The 18,862-nt window shown below is 37.8% G+C and overlaps 1 protein-coding gene across 2 annotated transcripts; it reads right to left on the reverse strand.

Annotated features, from left to right (window-relative positions):
- Window positions 1–1,370: 1,370 nt before the first annotated feature.
- phyhipla (phytanoyl-CoA 2-hydroxylase interacting protein-like a) lies at window positions 1,371–17,856 on the reverse strand. Of its 2 annotated transcripts, XR_013819454.1 has the most exons (6): window positions 17,261–17,856; window positions 8,455–8,648; window positions 8,027–8,201; window positions 6,115–6,232; window positions 3,566–4,158; window positions 1,371–2,989 (listed from the first exon to the last, which is right to left on the reverse strand). XR_013819454.1 is itself a non-coding variant. In XM_079854043.1 (5 exons), exons 1-5 carry the CDS (start codon window positions 17,364–17,366, stop codon window positions 3,621–3,623), a joined length of 1,131 nt encoding a protein of 376 aa, XP_079710169.1. In that variant the 5' UTR covers window positions 17,367–17,856; the 3' UTR covers window positions 3,153–3,620. The 2 variants fall into 2 exon arrangements, 1 of the variants encoding a protein (XP_079710169.1); XM_079854043.1 differs by lacking the exon at window positions 1,371–2,989 and having other exon boundaries at window positions 3,153–4,158.
- Between the last annotated feature and the right edge of the window lie 1,006 nt (window positions 17,857–18,862).

Raw genomic sequence — 18,862 nt, forward strand, 5'->3', positions numbered from 1 at the left:
CTCTGAATCACTTCCTCCTAGACCTAAGAGGCCATCATGACTCATGTCTGAGCGAACAAGCACAAATTATCGGTGGTCTCATATATAAACCATCAGGGGCGGTTGTGCCCATACAAGCTGGCTTATCAGATCCTCCTGTGGGCCCAAGGGAAGCTGGTCTCTCTAAATCAGTATCTAACTCAGGGAGCAGACATCCTGTCAAGGCAGGGAGCGAGCCCCTGGGAATGGAGACTCCACCCTGAGGTGGTGGAGCTCCTTTGGGAGAATTTTGGTCGAGCGGAAGTAGATCTTTTTTGCATCTCTAGAGGCGACTCATTGTCCACTGTGGTTCTCCCTCACTCATCCAGCTCCTCTCGGAGTGATTGCTATGGTACAGATATGGCCGAGGCTATGTCTGTACGCCTTTCCCCTGATCGCAGGTGTTCTGGAGAGGGTTTGCTTGGACGGTGCCCGTCTTCTGCTAGTATGGGATTTGGCCATTGTATTGGAAGGCCTTTCCTTAGCTCCCTTTGAGCCTATTGAGGAAGTTTCTGAAAAGTTTCTCACGTCTTTATCCTCTTTATCCAGACTTGCAAGCCCTCTTGGGTTGGAATTTGCGCCTGGTATGGTGAAGGCTTTTCTTCACCCTAGACCGTGTTATGTTCCTAAGGTTCCTAATAACACTGTAAGACCTATTGTGCTGCAGGCCTTTTGTCCTCCTCCCTTCTGGACGTCTGACCAGGAGAAACAGAATCTGCTCTGCCCAGTTAGGGCACTAGATGCCTACGTCCACAGAGCTGCCCTGTGGAGGAATCTGAACAGTTGTTCATGTGCTTTGGGTCACCCAGAATCTAAGCAGAGAATAAGCAAGTGGCTCACTTTCTTATGAGTCGGCTGGCCAGCCTTCTCCTTTGGCTGTCCGAGCTCACTCCACTAGTAGTATGGCTTCCTCCAAAGCATTATTGTCAGGAGTCTCCCTCCAGGATGTTTGTGATGCGGCAGGCTGGTCCTCACCGCACACATTCGTGAAGTTCTACGACCTTGACCTGGGCTCCTTACTGTTCCAACATGAAACCATATTACCATAAATCCATAATCCAAATTACCATAAACACATTCCTAAACCTTGTGGAAAGCCTTCCCAGAAGAGTTGAAGCTGTTATAGCTGCAAAAGGCGGGGTAACTCCATATTAAACCCTACAGATTAAGAATGAGATGTCATTAAAGTTCATGCGCATGTAAAGGCAGACGTCCCAAAACGTCTGGCAATATAGTGTATGTAAAGCTTATAAAGTATAAAAATGTTCGGATGACGGCAAAAAATTGATTGTTGGAGAAAAAAAATGATCTCAAAGATTGGAGGGTATACATATAAACACACACAGTATAGTCTCATTCTGAATGATGATCTTTATTGAACAGTCACATTTTGGTATTCATAAACATGTCAACAAGAAAAACAAAAATATTTACTGAACTTGTCAGTTTGAGGCACATTCACACAGCGGGAACTCGAGTCGCTTGAGTCCAAAGTTGAACTATTGTTTTCTACAGAGTAAGATTGGTGTAAGGTGATCAAAAAAGTCAATAAACTTTTTTTTGTTTCATCGCTTCTTCTCTATTGAAATTCACAGAGATAGAACAGACTTCCTCTGCCAAAAGACAAGAGAATTGCAAACTCTTGAGCTAAGTAAATGGGAGCGGCTTATCAGTCAAACACTTACATCTCCTAATCAGTCAGTACAAGTCTAATCAGTTCACACACACACACACACACACACACACACACACATATATATATAATCAGAACTCCCAGAAAACACAAAACACGCTCACTACTGTTCAAAAGTTTGGATGTAGTAATTAATATTACGAAATTAATACTTTAATTTAGCAAGTATGCATTAAACTGACCAAAAGTGATAGTAAAGACATTTATAATGTTACAAAAGATTTCAAATAAATGCTGTTCTTTTGAACTTACTATTTATCAAAGAATCCTGAAAAAAAATATGCATCACCGTTTCCACAAAAATATTAAGCAGCACAGCTGTTTTCAACACTGATAATAATAATGACAAATGTTCATTGAGCACCAAATCAGCATATTAGAATGATTTCTGAAGGATCATGTGGCACTAAAGACGGGAGTAATGATACTGAAAATTCAGCTTTTCCAACACAGGAATAAATCATATTCAAAAATAATTCACATCAAATAAATGCAGCCTTGGTGAGCATAAGAGACTTCTTTCAGAAACATTAAAGAATCTTTTTGACCCCAAACTTTTGAGCAGTAGTGTATGAGAATATAGAGTGTAGAATTGTTTATAGTGGGGGGAAAAAACATAATAAAATATTTGAGCAAAAGCTACATGTTGGCCACAGGTTTTAGGATACTGGCAGCTAAGAGTTTTCAGAAATGAAAATAAAATTGTGCATCGCTGTCTGTTGTGACTGGCTTCTATTTTTGGAGCTTAAGGAACAAGTAACAAGTTCAGATACAGTACAACACAAAATCGTAAGCATGCATCTGTGATCTTTTTCACCACCAGAGGGCCTCTAATAGGACAGTGCAAACCCTCAAGAACCTGGACATAGCTGTGTCCTGCAATGGATTTGTTTAGGATATGTTTTAGACAAATCAATTCTACTTCTTGATGTTCTATCAGGAATCAACATACACCATTACTAATGCAACACACATTCTCTAAAAACCAAACATAATGAAACGAGATCAAAGCATGTTCAATGAGTAAGAAAGGTTAAAGGAGAACTGCGATCAGAGTAGAAAATGAAAAGACTGAAGGTAATAGAGGTTTAAAGGCTAAGGTGGCATGTAGGTGCTTAAAGGACTGGTTGGCATATAACTCTTAAAGTAACTCCATTTGGATAATGTAATGATAGGTAGTATACTGTACACGCAGTAGAAGTCCTCTGAGGCGCATGTCAAGGGTGAATAGAGGCTCAGCGGGCACATAGATGTGCAAGTGGCCAAAGGGGAAATGATCTGTGTAAGAGAAGAAAATCCCCTTTTAGAAAGTTTAAAGGCTGAGGTGGCATGTACTGTAGATGCTTAAGGATCAGACTCCATGCAGTACAAGTCTGACATAAGAAACGCAGGCGGTTTGACGGCATCAGTGGAAACTGGGCAAGACATCCTTGTGTTTTAAAAAAAAGGTCACAAATGGTTTGAGGATGAACAGGGCTGGGGTCTAATTATCGAGCAGAAAAAGCACCAATAATACATATGAAAGATTCACAGTGGGATTCAAGTTTTTGGAAAAGTAGCTTTTACTCTTTTTTTAATTTTTAGTAGTTTAAAATTTTTATTTTTTTTTGCCTTGAATCTGTTTTTTGTCTCACTCTGCTTTCAGTTTTTTTTTTCTTCTGTTGTACAATAATGTATTTTTGATTTATTTCTATTAATTTAGAATGCTCAGTTAATCAAGCACAGAATTTTCTAGCATAAGCTGGGGTTCTGGGAAGCCCCCAAGGGGTTTGAGCGCCACATGGACATACTGTATATGGAGGATTGTGGGGCCATTTTTCTTGGGGTTCTTCTGTATCTGGTTCTGTAACATACCATTTGTTCAGGAGGTCTTCAGATTTCTTGTTTGAGCCTATGTCTGTGTTGCGAGTTAGCGGCCAACACTGATGTTGCAGGTCTTGCAGCTGGGGTCTTTCTTGGCGTTGATGGTTGACAAGCTCATCAACTGGTGGCCGCTGATCTGAGAGACAGTCCCCTGTGCCAGCGGCACCGGCTCAGTATAAATCAGCTCCAGAATCACATCCTGCGCATGCTGAAACACCACCCGCCCATCCTCCTCGCACACACGTGTCAGAAAGCGGTTGTTCGTCACATCCAGCTCTGGAAGGCGTTCGCTGCAGTAAAGGTCTCCGCTCGAGCCCCGAGGAGCCAGGACAAGGATAACGTAATGATAGGCAGTATACATGCAGTAGAAGTCCCCGAAGTAGAGGCGCGTGTCAGGGGGGAATAGAACCTCGGCGGGCACCTGGAAGCGGACGCGGCCGTACGGGGAATCCTGCGGGGGCTGACCTGTGTTAAACTCTGTGTTGCAGCTGAAGACGATCCCCTCCAGTTTACCACTGAGAGGTGAACCGTGACTACCGCTGTTATCCTTTACTGAGGGCATCATTCGGCCGCCAAGAACATCTCTGTGAGGGAAAGAGAGACATTTATCAGTTTTTTAAATTACTTTTCACATTTTCATTACACTGTTTAAAGATTTGGTAAGATTTTTTAAATATTTTTGGTGTCTTGCTCACCAAGTAAAAGCAGTAATATTGTGAAATCATGATCATGAATTTGGTGATCAAGAAACATTTTTAATTTATCAATGTTCTGCTGCTTAATATTTTTGTGGTAACCGTGTTTTTAGACTTTTTTTTAATGAATAAAAAAGTTCAAAAGAACAGTATTTATTTGAAATAGAAATCTTTTGTAACATTAAAAATGTCTTTACTGTCACTTTTGATCAACTTCTGACTTTCTTAAAACTGTGGTTCACAAAATCCTGGGCCCGTATGTATAAAACTTCTCAGAAATGCTCTTAAGAATAGTCTTAAGCTTTGACTTAAGTGTCAAAAAATTCTTAGTAAAAAGAAGGACTTCTCTAAGAGTAGGAGATGTTTATAAAGCAGCTAAAAGTCTAGGACTGATTCTTTAGTGCTGACAATTAAGTGCCGCAAACTAAGGACTACAATGATGTCAACTCAAAAGGGCCACCCTCAACCACTGAATCAGCCAATAGTGAGCCTGAGAGGGGGAGGTCACAGCAGCATGACACCAATCATTTAATGCACTTATAAAATTAAAAACAAAAATTAGTGTTGATGCTATACAGAATCCTTTTCTATTTATATATGCCTCCTCATTTATAGTTAGAGCAATGATGCAAACATAAGTTATATGTCCATAAACATAACAACCGCTCCACAAACTCCAGGGAAGTCTGAAATCAATCCTCATAAAAGTGACTTGATTTTGCTGCATGGTTTGAACATCAGTTGGAAAGTCAATGAACTGCCACACAGTAGTGGCCAAAAGGGTTGACCAGCCTAGGAAAGTTGACATCTTCAAACATTATTATCCAAATATTATTAAAAATGTGTTAAAGATTTTGTAAGCATATTGTTTAGTTATGCTTTTAGTCAATTGTTTTATTTGTGATAATGCAATGAAACCAATCATGCTAAATCATGCTAAGAAATGAGCACATGAAAAAACAAGAGAGAACCAGTGAAAATTTAATAACTGATTATGTTGTCAATGTATTCTTTTTCCTGTGAGCTTTTTTATTATTCTAAACCTGTAGCTGTAGTTTTCCTTTTTTGCCAAATAGTTTGGTCAGATAACCTTCACTAAGTTTAATATTTTGTTCTTCCGTCATATTTTAAAATATTATATATATATAATTCCTGCTTGCTGTGGACTGAAGGGCCAAAGTCATCACCAGTGCACTGCTGCATTTTTCCAGTCGCCAAAAAATGTCATTATTACTTTCATTACTGCAGTTAGAGCATTGATTTGTAGAGTGGGAGAGGTTATTACATTTCTTACAGATTCAGTTACTTAAAGAATACCTTTATGATCAAGCCTGTATCGTTTATTTAACTCCATGTCATCATATTATAATATACATAACATAATATACATAACTCCAATACATTATATCTTTTTTTAAGAAAGTGTGTCTTCTCCTCCTCTCTGCTGCCATCTTGTTACTCCTAACTAGGTTAGGATACCTCTCCAGCACTCAAACATAATTTAAGAGCTGAGACCTAGTCTTGACACTTAGGAACCTTTATGAATCACACTTATTCTTAAGTTTAGGAATAAGAGTAAAATTATGTCATTCTTAGAATTTTGACACACTTAAGACTAAAATTTTACTCTGAGTGGCTTTATACATAGGGCCCCTAAACATAAACCTCGCCAATTAATGAGGACATTATTCCACAAGAGGGAGCTGTCTGCTTCCTAACGACGAGCTGAATCTCAACAGCAAAGAAAGATTGTCATTGTCTTCCTCCACCAGCATTACTTCATCTCTTTCCCCTCCCTCACTTATATCCAAAGCATTTTTACTGAGGTACTTTTTTCTGAATCACCTGCAGTGTTGGAAGTATTCCTCATGCTGATTCCGGTAAAAGACGGAGAACTTGAGCATCCTGCCAGCAATGACTTCAGCCTTCTGCAACAGCTGCGTCAAATGCACAGAGGAATAATCTAGAAAAATGAAGGGAAATATTTTTATTTGTCATCAATTTTCACTAGTCTTTTCAATTTGATCAATGTTATCTACCTAAAAAGCGGAGCAGTAGCTAGCATAACATTTTCCTATAGTAAGTTATTTTGGTGTTAGGTATTCATTTCATTTTTATACTTTATTGTCTCGTTATTGTCAATATATAGCCTAGCATTTGAATTATTTTAATTACCATTTTGTATTAAATGAGCTATTAGTCATGTGAAAAAGAAAGGACGTCCTTTTGAATTCTATGGTTTTAAGTATCAGGACATAAAAGTCATCTGGTCTTAAATAAATACAACCTCAGATGAACAACAACACAACATATATTACACTGTGTCACTATTTATTTAACAAAAATAAAGACAAAATGGAGAATCCATGTGTACATTCAATTGCTTGTAGCAAGAAATCTCTTTTCTTTTCTGAAGAAATCTCTCACATTGTTCTGGAGGAATTTTTGCCCACTCTTCTTTACAACGTTGCTTCAGTTCATTGAGGTTTGTGGGCACAGAATTTCCATCGGGTTGAGGACTGGACTTTGACTGGGCCGGTGCAACACCTTGATTCTTTTCTTTTTCAGACATTCTGTTGTAGATTTGCTGGTGTTCTTGGGATCATTGTCCTGTTGCAAGGCCCAATTTCGGCCAAGCTTTAGCTGTCGGTCAGATGGCCTCACATTTGGCTCTAGAATACTTTGGTATACAGAGGAGTTCATGGTCGACTCAAAGACTGCAAGGTGCCCAGGTCCTGTGGCTGCAAAACAAGCCCAAATCATCACCCCTCCACCACCATGCTTGACAGTTGGTATGAGGTGTTTGTGCTGATATGCTGGTTTTCACCAAACGTGATGCTGTGCATTATGGCCAAGCATCACTTTGGTCTCATCTGTCCAAAGGACATTGTTCCAGTAGTCTTGTGGTTTGTTCAGATGCAACTTTGCAAACATAAGCCGTGCTGCCATGTTCTTTTTAGAGAGAAGAAGCTTTCACCTGGCAACCCTTTTAAATCAAGCCATAATTGTTTAGTCTTTTTTTAATTGTACTGCCATGAACTTTAACATTTGACATGTAAATTGAGGCCTGTAGAGTCTGTGTTTTTTAATTTCTCTGAGCAGTGCACGGTCTGAACCTTGAGGTGAATTTGCCGGGATTTGCACTCCTGCGAAGATTGGCAACTGTCTCGAATGTTCTCCACTTGGGAATAATTTTTATTCCCTCAAATGATGAACTTAGAATTGTTTGGAAATGGCCGTATAATCCTTCCCAGATTGACGGCAGCAACAATTGCTTCTCTAAGATCATTGCTGATGTCTTTCCTCCCTGGCATTGTGTTAACACACACCTGAATGCTCCAGACCAGCAAACTGACAAAAATTCTGCTTTTATAGAGTTGGTCACACTTGCTGATGATCAATTAATCAAAGACATTTGATTAGCAGCACCTGACTGCTACTTACCTTCTTAATTCCTATGGAAGAAGTAAGGGTGTACTTAGTTTGTCACATACGACTTCCCCAACTTTGGCCTAGTAGTTTTTGTTAAATAAATAATGACAGTGTAATATGTCATGTGTTGTTGTTCATCTGAGGTTGTATTTACCTAATTTTAAGACCTGCCAAGGACCAGATGATTTTTTATTATGTCCTGATACGTAAAACCATAGAATTCAATAGGGTGTCCTTTCTTTTTCACATGACTCTATATAAACAAACTAGCCTTGTATTACAGTACGTTGTCTTTTATACGCAAGTGTGTGCTTGGCTGATTAACCTGCTGTACAAAACTCGACAATGTCACTCCATTCTGATACGGCATAGTCTCCGTCGGTCTGTTTGGAAGCTGTTTGCACGGCAACAGTGTATTCTGTCCGTGGACTCAGGAACCAATGGCCTCGCACTGTCATGGGCAATGGGACTGCCTTAGCAACAAGCTTTGTAGGCACATCCTAAAGACAGAGAGCATGAGTCAACAAGGAAAGAATTTAATATTTAGTAGTATTTAGTATTTTTTTTAGTTATGATGAACAACAGCGCAAATTGATGCTAAAACTCTCTCATGAATAAAGAAAGTAAAGCCACGTATTATAAAAAAAACTATTAAAAAAAACTTTAAAACTCCAGGCAATACTCAAACTAGGCTCTGTTGAGAAATTTCAATGAATGTAAATAATTTGTGTTGTGAACTGAATCACTGAGTACCTTGTGTTTGAATTTGTTAGAGTTCTTGGTCTCCTTCTTGTTAAGGTCAATGAAGTAATGTGTGATCTTCTCTTTGGTGTGGGGATCCATATCCCAGCAGATCTTAAAGGAGTCACAGGTGATGTTACTGATCTTGATGTTGCGAGCAACAGGTAACTCCTCCATTCCTACCACCCCAGTGTCTTCAGCTTTACCTGACAGAAAGAAAGGATATGGTCTGAAATCAAATATTGATAGTGTTTCTCTATAAATACTGTACTTGCACATGAGTACCCTCCAACCCACATACGCAATCACACACACAGTGAGAAATGTGCTGTGTTGCATTGGCATGGCTACAGTGTGGGCGCTGTCTTATCTTAGAGTCCAGAGACGCACAACAGGAATGTGGGATTCCAGAATGACACACACACACACACACACACACACACACACACACACACACACACACACACACACACACACACACACACACACACACACACACACACACACACACACACACACACACACACACACACACACACAGTGAGCCCTTTCTCTTTTAAACTGATTTCTTTACTACTGCTGACATATTCATGAGGAAAGAAATTACTCTAATATAAACTATATGTAAAGAGTATAGGCTAATCATTACAAATGATCCTGTTTATTGCAGGATTCAAAGGCAGATGCTCTTTCATTAAATTAATTAGTGAACACTAACTTAAAAAAAAAAGACAAAGTGTATCACAAGCAGCACAACTGTTTTCAACATTAATAATAATAATAAATGTTTCTTGAGCATCAAATCAGCATATTATAATTATTTCTGAAGAATCATGTGACACTGAAGACTGAAGTAATGGCTGCTAAAATTTTTGCTTTCCCATCAAATTTTTTTATTTTTAAATAAACAGAAAAAAATACTTCATAAATAATATTTCACAATATTGCTGTTTTACTGGTTATTTTAATCAAATAAATACAGCCTTGTTGAGCATAAGAGATTTAAAAAAAAAATATTAAGAAAATCTTACTGACCTCAAACTTTTGAATGGTAGTATTTATTTCATGCACCTCTGCTTATGTTATGAAAATGACCACAGAACTCTTCTGTTTTATTTACCACAGCACAATCATATATGAAAGCCTGTTTCTATCTTTGAGTAAAAATTTGAAAAGGTAATTGTGAGATAAAATCTAAAATAAGAAATTCAAAGTTACATTGTAAGATATAAATTTGCCATTACGAAAAATAGTTCCAAATAAGCAATAAAGTCAAAATTGTGAGAAATAAAGCCAAGATTTGGAGATATAAAGTCACATTGTGAGATAAAAGGACATTTGTGAGATAAGTTGCAATTAAAAAAAATAAAGTCACAATTATAATAAATAAAAGTTGCGTCTCAAAGCACTTTACAAGAAAAAGAATACAAAATACAGAGTGAAATCAAGCTATTTAAATCAATTTTCAGAATAATAACAATATATTCACATAAAAGCAACCCTAATAAATAAGTTTAAGAGAAGATGTAAAGACACTAAAGGATTCTGCATGTCTCAGAGTGAAGAGAGAGAGTTCCATAATAGATTTGGAGCAAAAGGCCCAGTCATCCATAGAAGTTTTGTTAAAGTTGCACTATAAAGCAAAAGAAAGAAAGGGTCTTCCAAGAAGACAAATGCACAAATAAAACAGTGAAAAGTCTTGAAAATACTGGCACTCACAACATTCCACCTCAGTTATAGAAATGTTCCTGCACTAACACTAGCCCCTCCAAACCTTCCCTCTGCCAACACAAACAACACATGTGTGTTCATCAGACATCTTCTCACTACAGAATCTGCTTTACTTCACACTTTAAGAAACTGGATCGATGTACCATATGTTCAGCATAAACAGACTAAAATACTATAGTATTTTCAGCGAATGTTAATGTAATCTTTTTAAAACTTTAGTCAAACAGTGGTTAAAATAACTCACAAAAAATCATTTTACTTTGTTTGTACCTAAAAACAAGTATAAGACCAGCAGAAAACATCTCTCTAATAAAGTGCAGGCTTCAAAACACACCCACAGGTCTTTCGACATGCTTTAACAAAGACTGCAGTTTCCATGGAAACAAATCAAGGCCATTAATCAATGTATCATCATTTAAAAAGGAAAATGGGCAGAAGCTTTACATACACAGTGATCAAGTTGTAAGATCGTTAACAATAAGTCAGATCAGGAAAAGAGACTGTACCGTGCTGGGAGAGAAATTATTTTCATAGTTTCTAACAGTTATATAAATAAACAGACATATTTATATCTATCTATAAATTACAGAAACGTCTGTCTGTCTGTCTGTCTGTCTGTCTGTGTGTGTGTCTGTTCCTCGCATATCTCTCGAACCGTTAGTCCGATTGATTTCAAACTCGACGGGTGTCTCGCCACGGGCACGAGTAAGTGCAGTGCCAAGTTTGACGTTGTTTGGATGAGAAATGCAAAAGATATCGTTAAATATATCATTTTTAAAAGGTTGTGGTTTAAAAATAAACATTCTGACATTAGAGAGTTGTATCGGTCAAAGAAGCCCCAAGAAGGTTGTGGTTTAAAAATAAACATTCTGACAATCTGTCAGCTACACTGTTTACTTCTGAATATTATAGTTTGGTTCCAAAATGTGATAAATCCATTTTGATTAATTTGAGTAAAAATGTGTTTTCTTTACCAAGAAACCAACAATTACTAAAAACACACACAAAAACTGATTTTGCACGGGCACTTTGCACTGCTCCCTGAATCGACACGGTTAACTGAATCTATGTCAGCTATGCTGTTTACTTCTGAATATTATATTTCATTCTGGTGCGCTTAACGTTATCGCTACTGTGTAATAGTAGCCTATGCTATTCACCAACTAAACATATCCTATTCAATGCGTTCACAGTCTCTTTCACGGGCATCATTTGTAGTAGCCTATTCACAAACTGTTTGCTCAAGCATAGCTTGAGCGTTAAATATCGTTAAATATATCATTTTTAGAAGGTTGTGGTTTAAAAATAAACATTCTGACATTAGAGAGTTGTATCGGTCAAAGAAGCCCCAAGAAGGTTGTGGTTTAAAAATAAACATTCTGACATAAACACTCAGTCAGCTACTCTGTTTACTTCTGAATATTATAGTTTGGTTCCCGAACGTGATAAATCCATCTATCTATAAATTACAGAAACGTCCGTCTGTCTGTCTGTGTGCTATTCGCATATCTCTCGAATGTGAGATAACCACTAAATGTGTGAAAACCACTATTTTCTGTTTCAAACTTTCACATAGCATCTTTAGGTTATAACAACATTGAAAATCAAAATCTGGATTTGAATTTTTTAAGATTTATTATAAAAACGGATTATTTTTTCCCAAAAATGCAATAAATTCATGACTTCTTTTTTTTTTCAAAATGCAATTAATCCATTGAATCAATATAAAGTTATTTTTTATCATATTGCCATCGCAAGAAATATCTCCTGAACTTTTTTGACGGCGATCAGCTCACAAAAACTGATTTTGCACGGGCACTTTGCACTGCTCCCTGAATCGAGGTGCTTATTCATTTGTGGATGTAAACTGAATCTGTAAGTCAGCTATGCTGTTTACTTCTGAATATTATATTTCATTCTGGTGCGCTCAATGCTATCGCTACTGTGTAATAGTAGCCTATGCTATTCACCAACTAAACATATCCTATTCAATGCGTTCACAGTCTCTTTCACGGGCATCATTTGTAGTTGCCCATTCACAAACTGTTTGCTCAAGCATAGCGTTTTCTCGGAGTTCACTGTGTGCTTTTTACCATGCACAAATAAAAATGTCACTGAACTTTTGCTGTGTAATTGTAACAATGAGCACACACCAAACCAACAATTACTAAAAACACACACAAAAACTGATTTTGCACGGGCATTTTTTGCACTAGTCATTCAAAAAGAAAGATTTTAGTTTTCTTTTAGAAAGATATCAGATTTCCCCTCTGAAAAGCTTATAGATAAAACATTTTATATATCATGCACTACCATTAAAAAATGTAGAGTAAGATTAATACATTTATTCAGCAAAATAAAAATTAAAAATAATAATTCTGACCACAAATTTCAAACAGAAGTGTATATATATACAGACAACAATGTGAAACTCCAAAACATGTAGGAGAGTCCAGGCAGAACCTTCTGAATCATGAGAGAGGGTTAGGGGGTTAGAGGAAGGGAATACCTGGACCATCTGGTTCTATAACTGACTCTAATAAGAGCTAAAAGCCTCCTCTGGTACCATGGTATATTTAAAGCCATCCACACACAAAATAACCTAGAGTACTAAAACATTAGAAATATCAAATAAATCCAAGTATCACCAAACCACATATATATCTCCTTCACAAACACCTAAATACCCAATAATATCCATCAGGAGAGCAGCTTGTGTGCGCAGCTTACCAGAAAACTGCAGTATTACATAAAACAAAACAGAAACCACCTAACTGTACAGACTGCAAATCTAACCTAGGAAAAACTAAATTCCAAAACTACAGTGAGGTCTTAAAGGGTCTTAAAGGGGTAGTTCACCCAAAAATTAATGTCATTAATTACTCACCCTCATGTCGTTCTAAACCCGTAAGACCTTCGGAATACAAATGATATGTAATGTAATAACAAATGTTATTACCACTTTCAAGGCCCAGAAAGGTAGTAAGACATAATTAAAATAGTCCATGATGTGACTACAGTGATTCAACCTTAATGTTATGAAGCGACGAGAATACTTTTTGTGCGCAAGAAACAAAACAGAAATCCATAAATCCATGGGGGGTTAGAAAGCTCTCGGATTTCATCAAAAATATCTTAATTTGTATTCCGAAGATGAACGAAGGTCTTACGGGTTTGGAACGACATGAGGGTGAGTGATTACTGACAGAATTTTCATTTTTGGGTGAACTATCCCTTTAATGTGGGAAAACAGCACTGCAACATGTGACTACAAAAGAGTAGTGGTCCTTGTGAATGGAAACAAGGCTTGTCTCCTGTATGAGCGAGATCACAGCTTCAAGCTGCAAATGTCTCTGTACTGTGGCAGAATGCTAGCTTATCAGGGTTTAGAGTTTGTTGAATGAACTCTGGACCCACTCCAAAATGCAAAATGCACTTGAACTACACATTAATACACACAAACATTAATACACACATTTGTCAATTGCAGTACAAGCTTTTGCTTATACATATATAGGTCTGGGTAGACTAGATGGTAAGCAAACAATCAGTTCACATACTCATAATGGATGTCAGACTAATGGGCAGGAAAAAAGATCTGAGTGATCTTGACAAGGGCCAAATGGTTATGGCAAGGCAACTGGGTCAGAGTATCTTGAGGTGAATGCTTGGCAAACGGCAATGCTTGTGGGTTGCTCCCGGTTAGCAGTGGTGAGAATTTACTAAGAGTGGCATGAGGAGGGACAAACCACAAACCAGCGACAGGGTATTGGCCGCCCAAGGCCATGTTGTTCCCTGGTGAAAGTAGCCTCGTTCAGCAGGATAATGCACCCTGTCAAAATGCACACATTGTTCAGGAATGGTTTGAGGAACATGATGAAGAGTTCAAGGTGTTGTTCTGGCCTTCTCAATCTCAATCCAATTGAGTATCTGTGGGATGTTGCTGGACCAACAAGTTCGATCCACATCCTAGTAACAATGTTCTTGCTTTCATAATTTTTTATAATAATATGTGACCCTGGATCACAAAACCAGTCACAAGTCGCACGGGTATATTTGTGGCAATAGCCAACAATATATTGTATGGGTCAAAATTATCCATTTTTCTTTTATGCCAAATATCATAAGGATATTAAGTAAAGATCATGTTCCATGAAGATATTTTGTAAATTTCCTACTGTAAATATATAAAACATTTATTTTTGTGAGTGGATGCAGCACAATCGCGAACATAAATGGACAACTTTAATGGCGATTTTCTCAATGTTTCGATTTTTTGCACCCTCAGATTCCAGAATTTCATATAGCCCTAGTTGTATATCGGCCAAATATGGTCATATCATAACAAACCATACATCAATGGAAAGTTTAATTATTCAGCTTTCAGATGATGTATACATCTCAATTTCCAAAAATTGATCCATGTGACTGGTTTTGTGGTCCAAGATCACATTAAAAATAAATAATAAATGCAATGAAAATACATTTAGTCAACCATTTGTCTAATGATCAAAAATGATTATTTGATATTATATTTATATTATAATTATATAATTTTTTTCTATATTCAATACACACACTTAAAAAATATTTTGTATAATTTTTTTCTGACTTATTTCCTATGCCAGGCTTTAGCGGGTTAATTAAGTCTAACACTTTTTATGGTATCTACTGCAAGAATGACAGAACCTTCCATCTAACTAAAATGAACTAGCCTAGTTACTGATTATTAAAAACATTTATCTACAAAATAACTGTAAATTTAACCTGAAAGGATAATATTATTAATATATACAAAGCAAACCATTCGAACGATTCGCGCAAAAGCCTGGTGGTCAACGATTAAGGATGGTGTATGCTATTTTATTTATCTAACAAGAGTAATAAAAAAAGTTCCAAATATGTGTGGGAAAATCTGCTCGGAACATAATCTGTTTATCTCCGCCAGCAATAAAGACAACACATTTACTTTGCAATTAACTTTTGCTGAGATGAGCTGCGGAGCTCAAAGCGAGCGCTGAGGTAGCGTAGGCTGCTGTTTTCTAGTTTATGAGCCCACAGCTTCTCTAGGGTAGGGACAATGAACTCAAGATAAGCCTCAAGCAACATATCATAATTACAGCACTTAATCATACGGAATGAATTCTTTGCATTTGATTAGAGATGATTTTACAAGCAGTCTCACTATTAATTAAGCTTGTATGTCTGTGATTCAAAATCAATTAAAGACAAATGTATTTCCTTAGCTGGGAAGGAGATGTTTCCTTTCCTTTTAAAGCGTTTTGTTCAGAGAGTTTCATGTTTGTTGATCCTCTGTTAATTTCCCTCATTGCATTCATCATAGCCTAGGCCTCATTTTGCACATACAGTGCATCCCGTATACTCATTCCCCTTGCTCAAGGGCACAAAATTGAAAGTTCACCAGTCACCTCTAACTGGGATCAAATCTACAACCGTTTCATTACAAATCCAGATCCTATTCCTTATTAGATAGGCTCACTTTACCATCTTAATCTTTATGTAATTTGTCTAAATATATTTGTTCATGTGTTACAAGCTGCTATTAGGAATTCCCAAGGGTGTTCAAAGTCCTGCATGGAACAGGTTCAGGTTTCAGGCTAATCTGATTTAGATATTTACACCCAGCACTCAGCTGATGGGTTAGCATTAGCCAGCACTAGCAGTTTCAAACATCATCTGAATGCATGTGTCAGCTAAAATCTTCCTTTATAGCATCATTTTCAATTTTCAAATTTCCAAAACATTGTCTTGTAAAGATCCTTAAATAAGGATGTTTAAGATCAGATGCAGCTGAGTTTGGTTAGGACATCTGTCTGGCCGATGTTTAAAGGGAATGTTTTCCTTCATGTCTGAGAAACTCACTCATGTTAACTAATTATAGAGTTCAGTTAGTTCCTCAAAAGTTAGTACCTTATGCACTCCCTCGGTTTGTTGCAATTAAAATGAAACAAGCGCTGATGTATGAGGTAAATCAAAGAGATAAGAGACACTGCTGGCAGCACAGCACTCCATTCAGGCTAATTAATGCTGATTCAAATACATTCATGCAGGGAAGATGAAAAAACATTGCCTCCCTCTCAAAACCCTGGTGAGTCATTGTGCTACCCTTGGCTTAGAAAAACTCTGCATTCTTCTGAAGGCTGACATTTTTTTTATCTGCAGGTTGTTGCCTAGTCATTCTTAAAGATAATTGACATGTTTTGGCATTTTCAAACACACGCTCGCTCACAATTGAAACACTGATGATTGTAACGCTTATGAAAAGACAAAGGTGCTTTCCTTCAGTTAAAATGGATTTACATTTATAAGCTTGCAATTCCACACAAACAAAATGAGATGGAGACATACAGGGATCACAGTTGAAAGGCAAATACTGTATCCTCATGTAAGCCTTTACATCAAGCATCTATACCGGTAGAAAGCCGGTTCCTCCCAATATGTGTCTTGCTCAGTGTGTGTGTTTGTGTGTGTGTGCAAGCACATGACTTAACCTTCTGCCATTAAGTCTAAAACCATTAAGTCGAGTTCATGTGTTATTTGGGTATGAAGTATGTACAAGACTGAAAAAATACACTGTTAAAACCCCTCACCCCCTGCCACATCAGCATTTTTTAATGGTTTAGGGATATGATATTTATATTTAAAAAATGAAATATGATTTTTATTATTATCTCTACATGTTTACAATACCTGTTTCTTGGTTTCAGCTTGACTGGCTGATAGTAAAACGAGATTGAAAGGGAAAGGTAGCTGACTGTAAGAGGGTAGTGTCCATGGTGCTGAAATGAAACCCTCTCACAGACAGCAGAGATTTCAATCTGAGATACCACAGCCAGCACACACAAAGCCAGCCTGCCATGTCTCACTATTCCGCTTTTCATGGATGTAACAGGATTTTTTACATCAATGTATAATCCCGTATTACTATAGTGGTTTAAACGCTCAATACATGACAAAAAAAAAAAAAAAAAAAAAAACCTTGATTTGTTATCGGGGGAAACCGGCGTAGATAAAACTGTCAAGTAGCCTACACAGTCACTCACTGTGTGTTCCAGCGGTTTCTTACCGTCTCTTTCGCACAGCTGGAGCGACTCCAGGCTCACGTTCTTGATCATTCCCTCACGCGGGCTGAGCGGGCTCGCGACCCCGTGTGCCAAACTCGCCGCCTCCATGTCTGCAGAGGCGTGTGGATATCTGTGGAAATATTCTTTATCTTCGGCTCGAAAACCAAACAGGGCGAGTCTGGTGCTCTATCGCCTTGATTCCTCTCGCTTCTTTTCTCTGGTGTTGAGGTGGAAACCGCGTCAGCGGGTCGTCACCACTGGACATAGATACTAGGACAGAAGCATATACGCTATTTCCTTCTAGTGACTCGTTAAAATGAACTGAGTCCTCATCACCTCGAGAAATAGAAATGTATCTAAGTTCTCTCGATATGACGAAAGCCACAAGTGTTTTCGGAATACAGGAATAATGTGTGGAATAAAGGATTTACGCGAATGAACGGAGTGACAGCGCATTCAATGAAGGGTTATGTAACGAGATTATAGTCTACACTACCGTTATTTCACAATTTCAGCACACTCTACTATCTATACCTGGCTGCTACACAATTGCTCCCGCCTCTGAGCGAAAAGACCCCTTATTCCTCCATCCATCTCAGTGACGTCACTTCAAGCGCTCGAGCTCATGTCCTTATTAGGTACCGAATCGGCCTCTGCATGAACAGGGTGGGGATATCGATTCATCACAGTGACTCGAATCTTTTGAAACCGTTTACCAAAAAGATTCATTCAGATTCCTCAACTGGTTCGTCCAATATTGGTATTTACGACAGTAGGTGACGTGTTACGAGTTAATGATAAAATAAATAAATAAATAAAAACCAACCACCACGAATATTCTCGACCGATTTCAGTTTATTTATCGAAATTATGTCAGTATGTGGCGTGTTGTAGGCTAAGTGAATCAATTCATCAGGGGGGGAAACACCGAGTCATTTACAACTGAAACTAGCCTCACACTTTATTCACACGCTATAAAAATTAGTCGGAGCATTGAATATTAATGTTAATGTTAATTAATAAATACGTTGCCTATAGTAGGCTAGTCCTGCAGGCAAGAAATTAAAGTCATGATTAGTCTTTTGCATGGAATCAGATTTAGACACAAATAGGTAGGCCTACATACTTTTTAGCAAATGGAATAGCCTATGCCTATCTCTTGTTGATGGACATTCAAACAAGTGCCTAAATAAAGCAAATGGCGCCCTCTGCTGTGTACATTGCAAATCAAAATATCTTGACCAAAAAGCTGTCAATTAACAGGACTACATAAATGCACACTCACGTTTGCTACCATTGATTTTGTGTTAAATTAGGAGGCTGTATGTGTTTCTATTCTTGGGAACACTGAAAATCTACACCAACACAATATAGCAGAGCTGCTTTTCCCTTTCATGCACCAGTTCTTCTTTCTGTCTAGCTCAGGGTGGTAGATGTCCCATGGCATTAGCTAGTTTTAAAATAGTAAAGCCTGAGGGTTCAAAGCTTTGTTGCTTGTTAATTACGCACCGTTTTATTTTCGCGTTGCACTCTTTCACATCATGCTGTCAGCTTCACCCTCCCTTGTATGTCTCTCTCTCTCACACGGTTCCTGCAGTTTTTCC

Source organism: Squalius cephalus (assembly GCF_949319135.1).
Source record: "Squalius cephalus genome assembly, chromosome: 20".
Lineage (NCBI taxonomy): Eukaryota > Metazoa > Chordata > Actinopteri > Cypriniformes > Leuciscidae > Squalius > Squalius cephalus.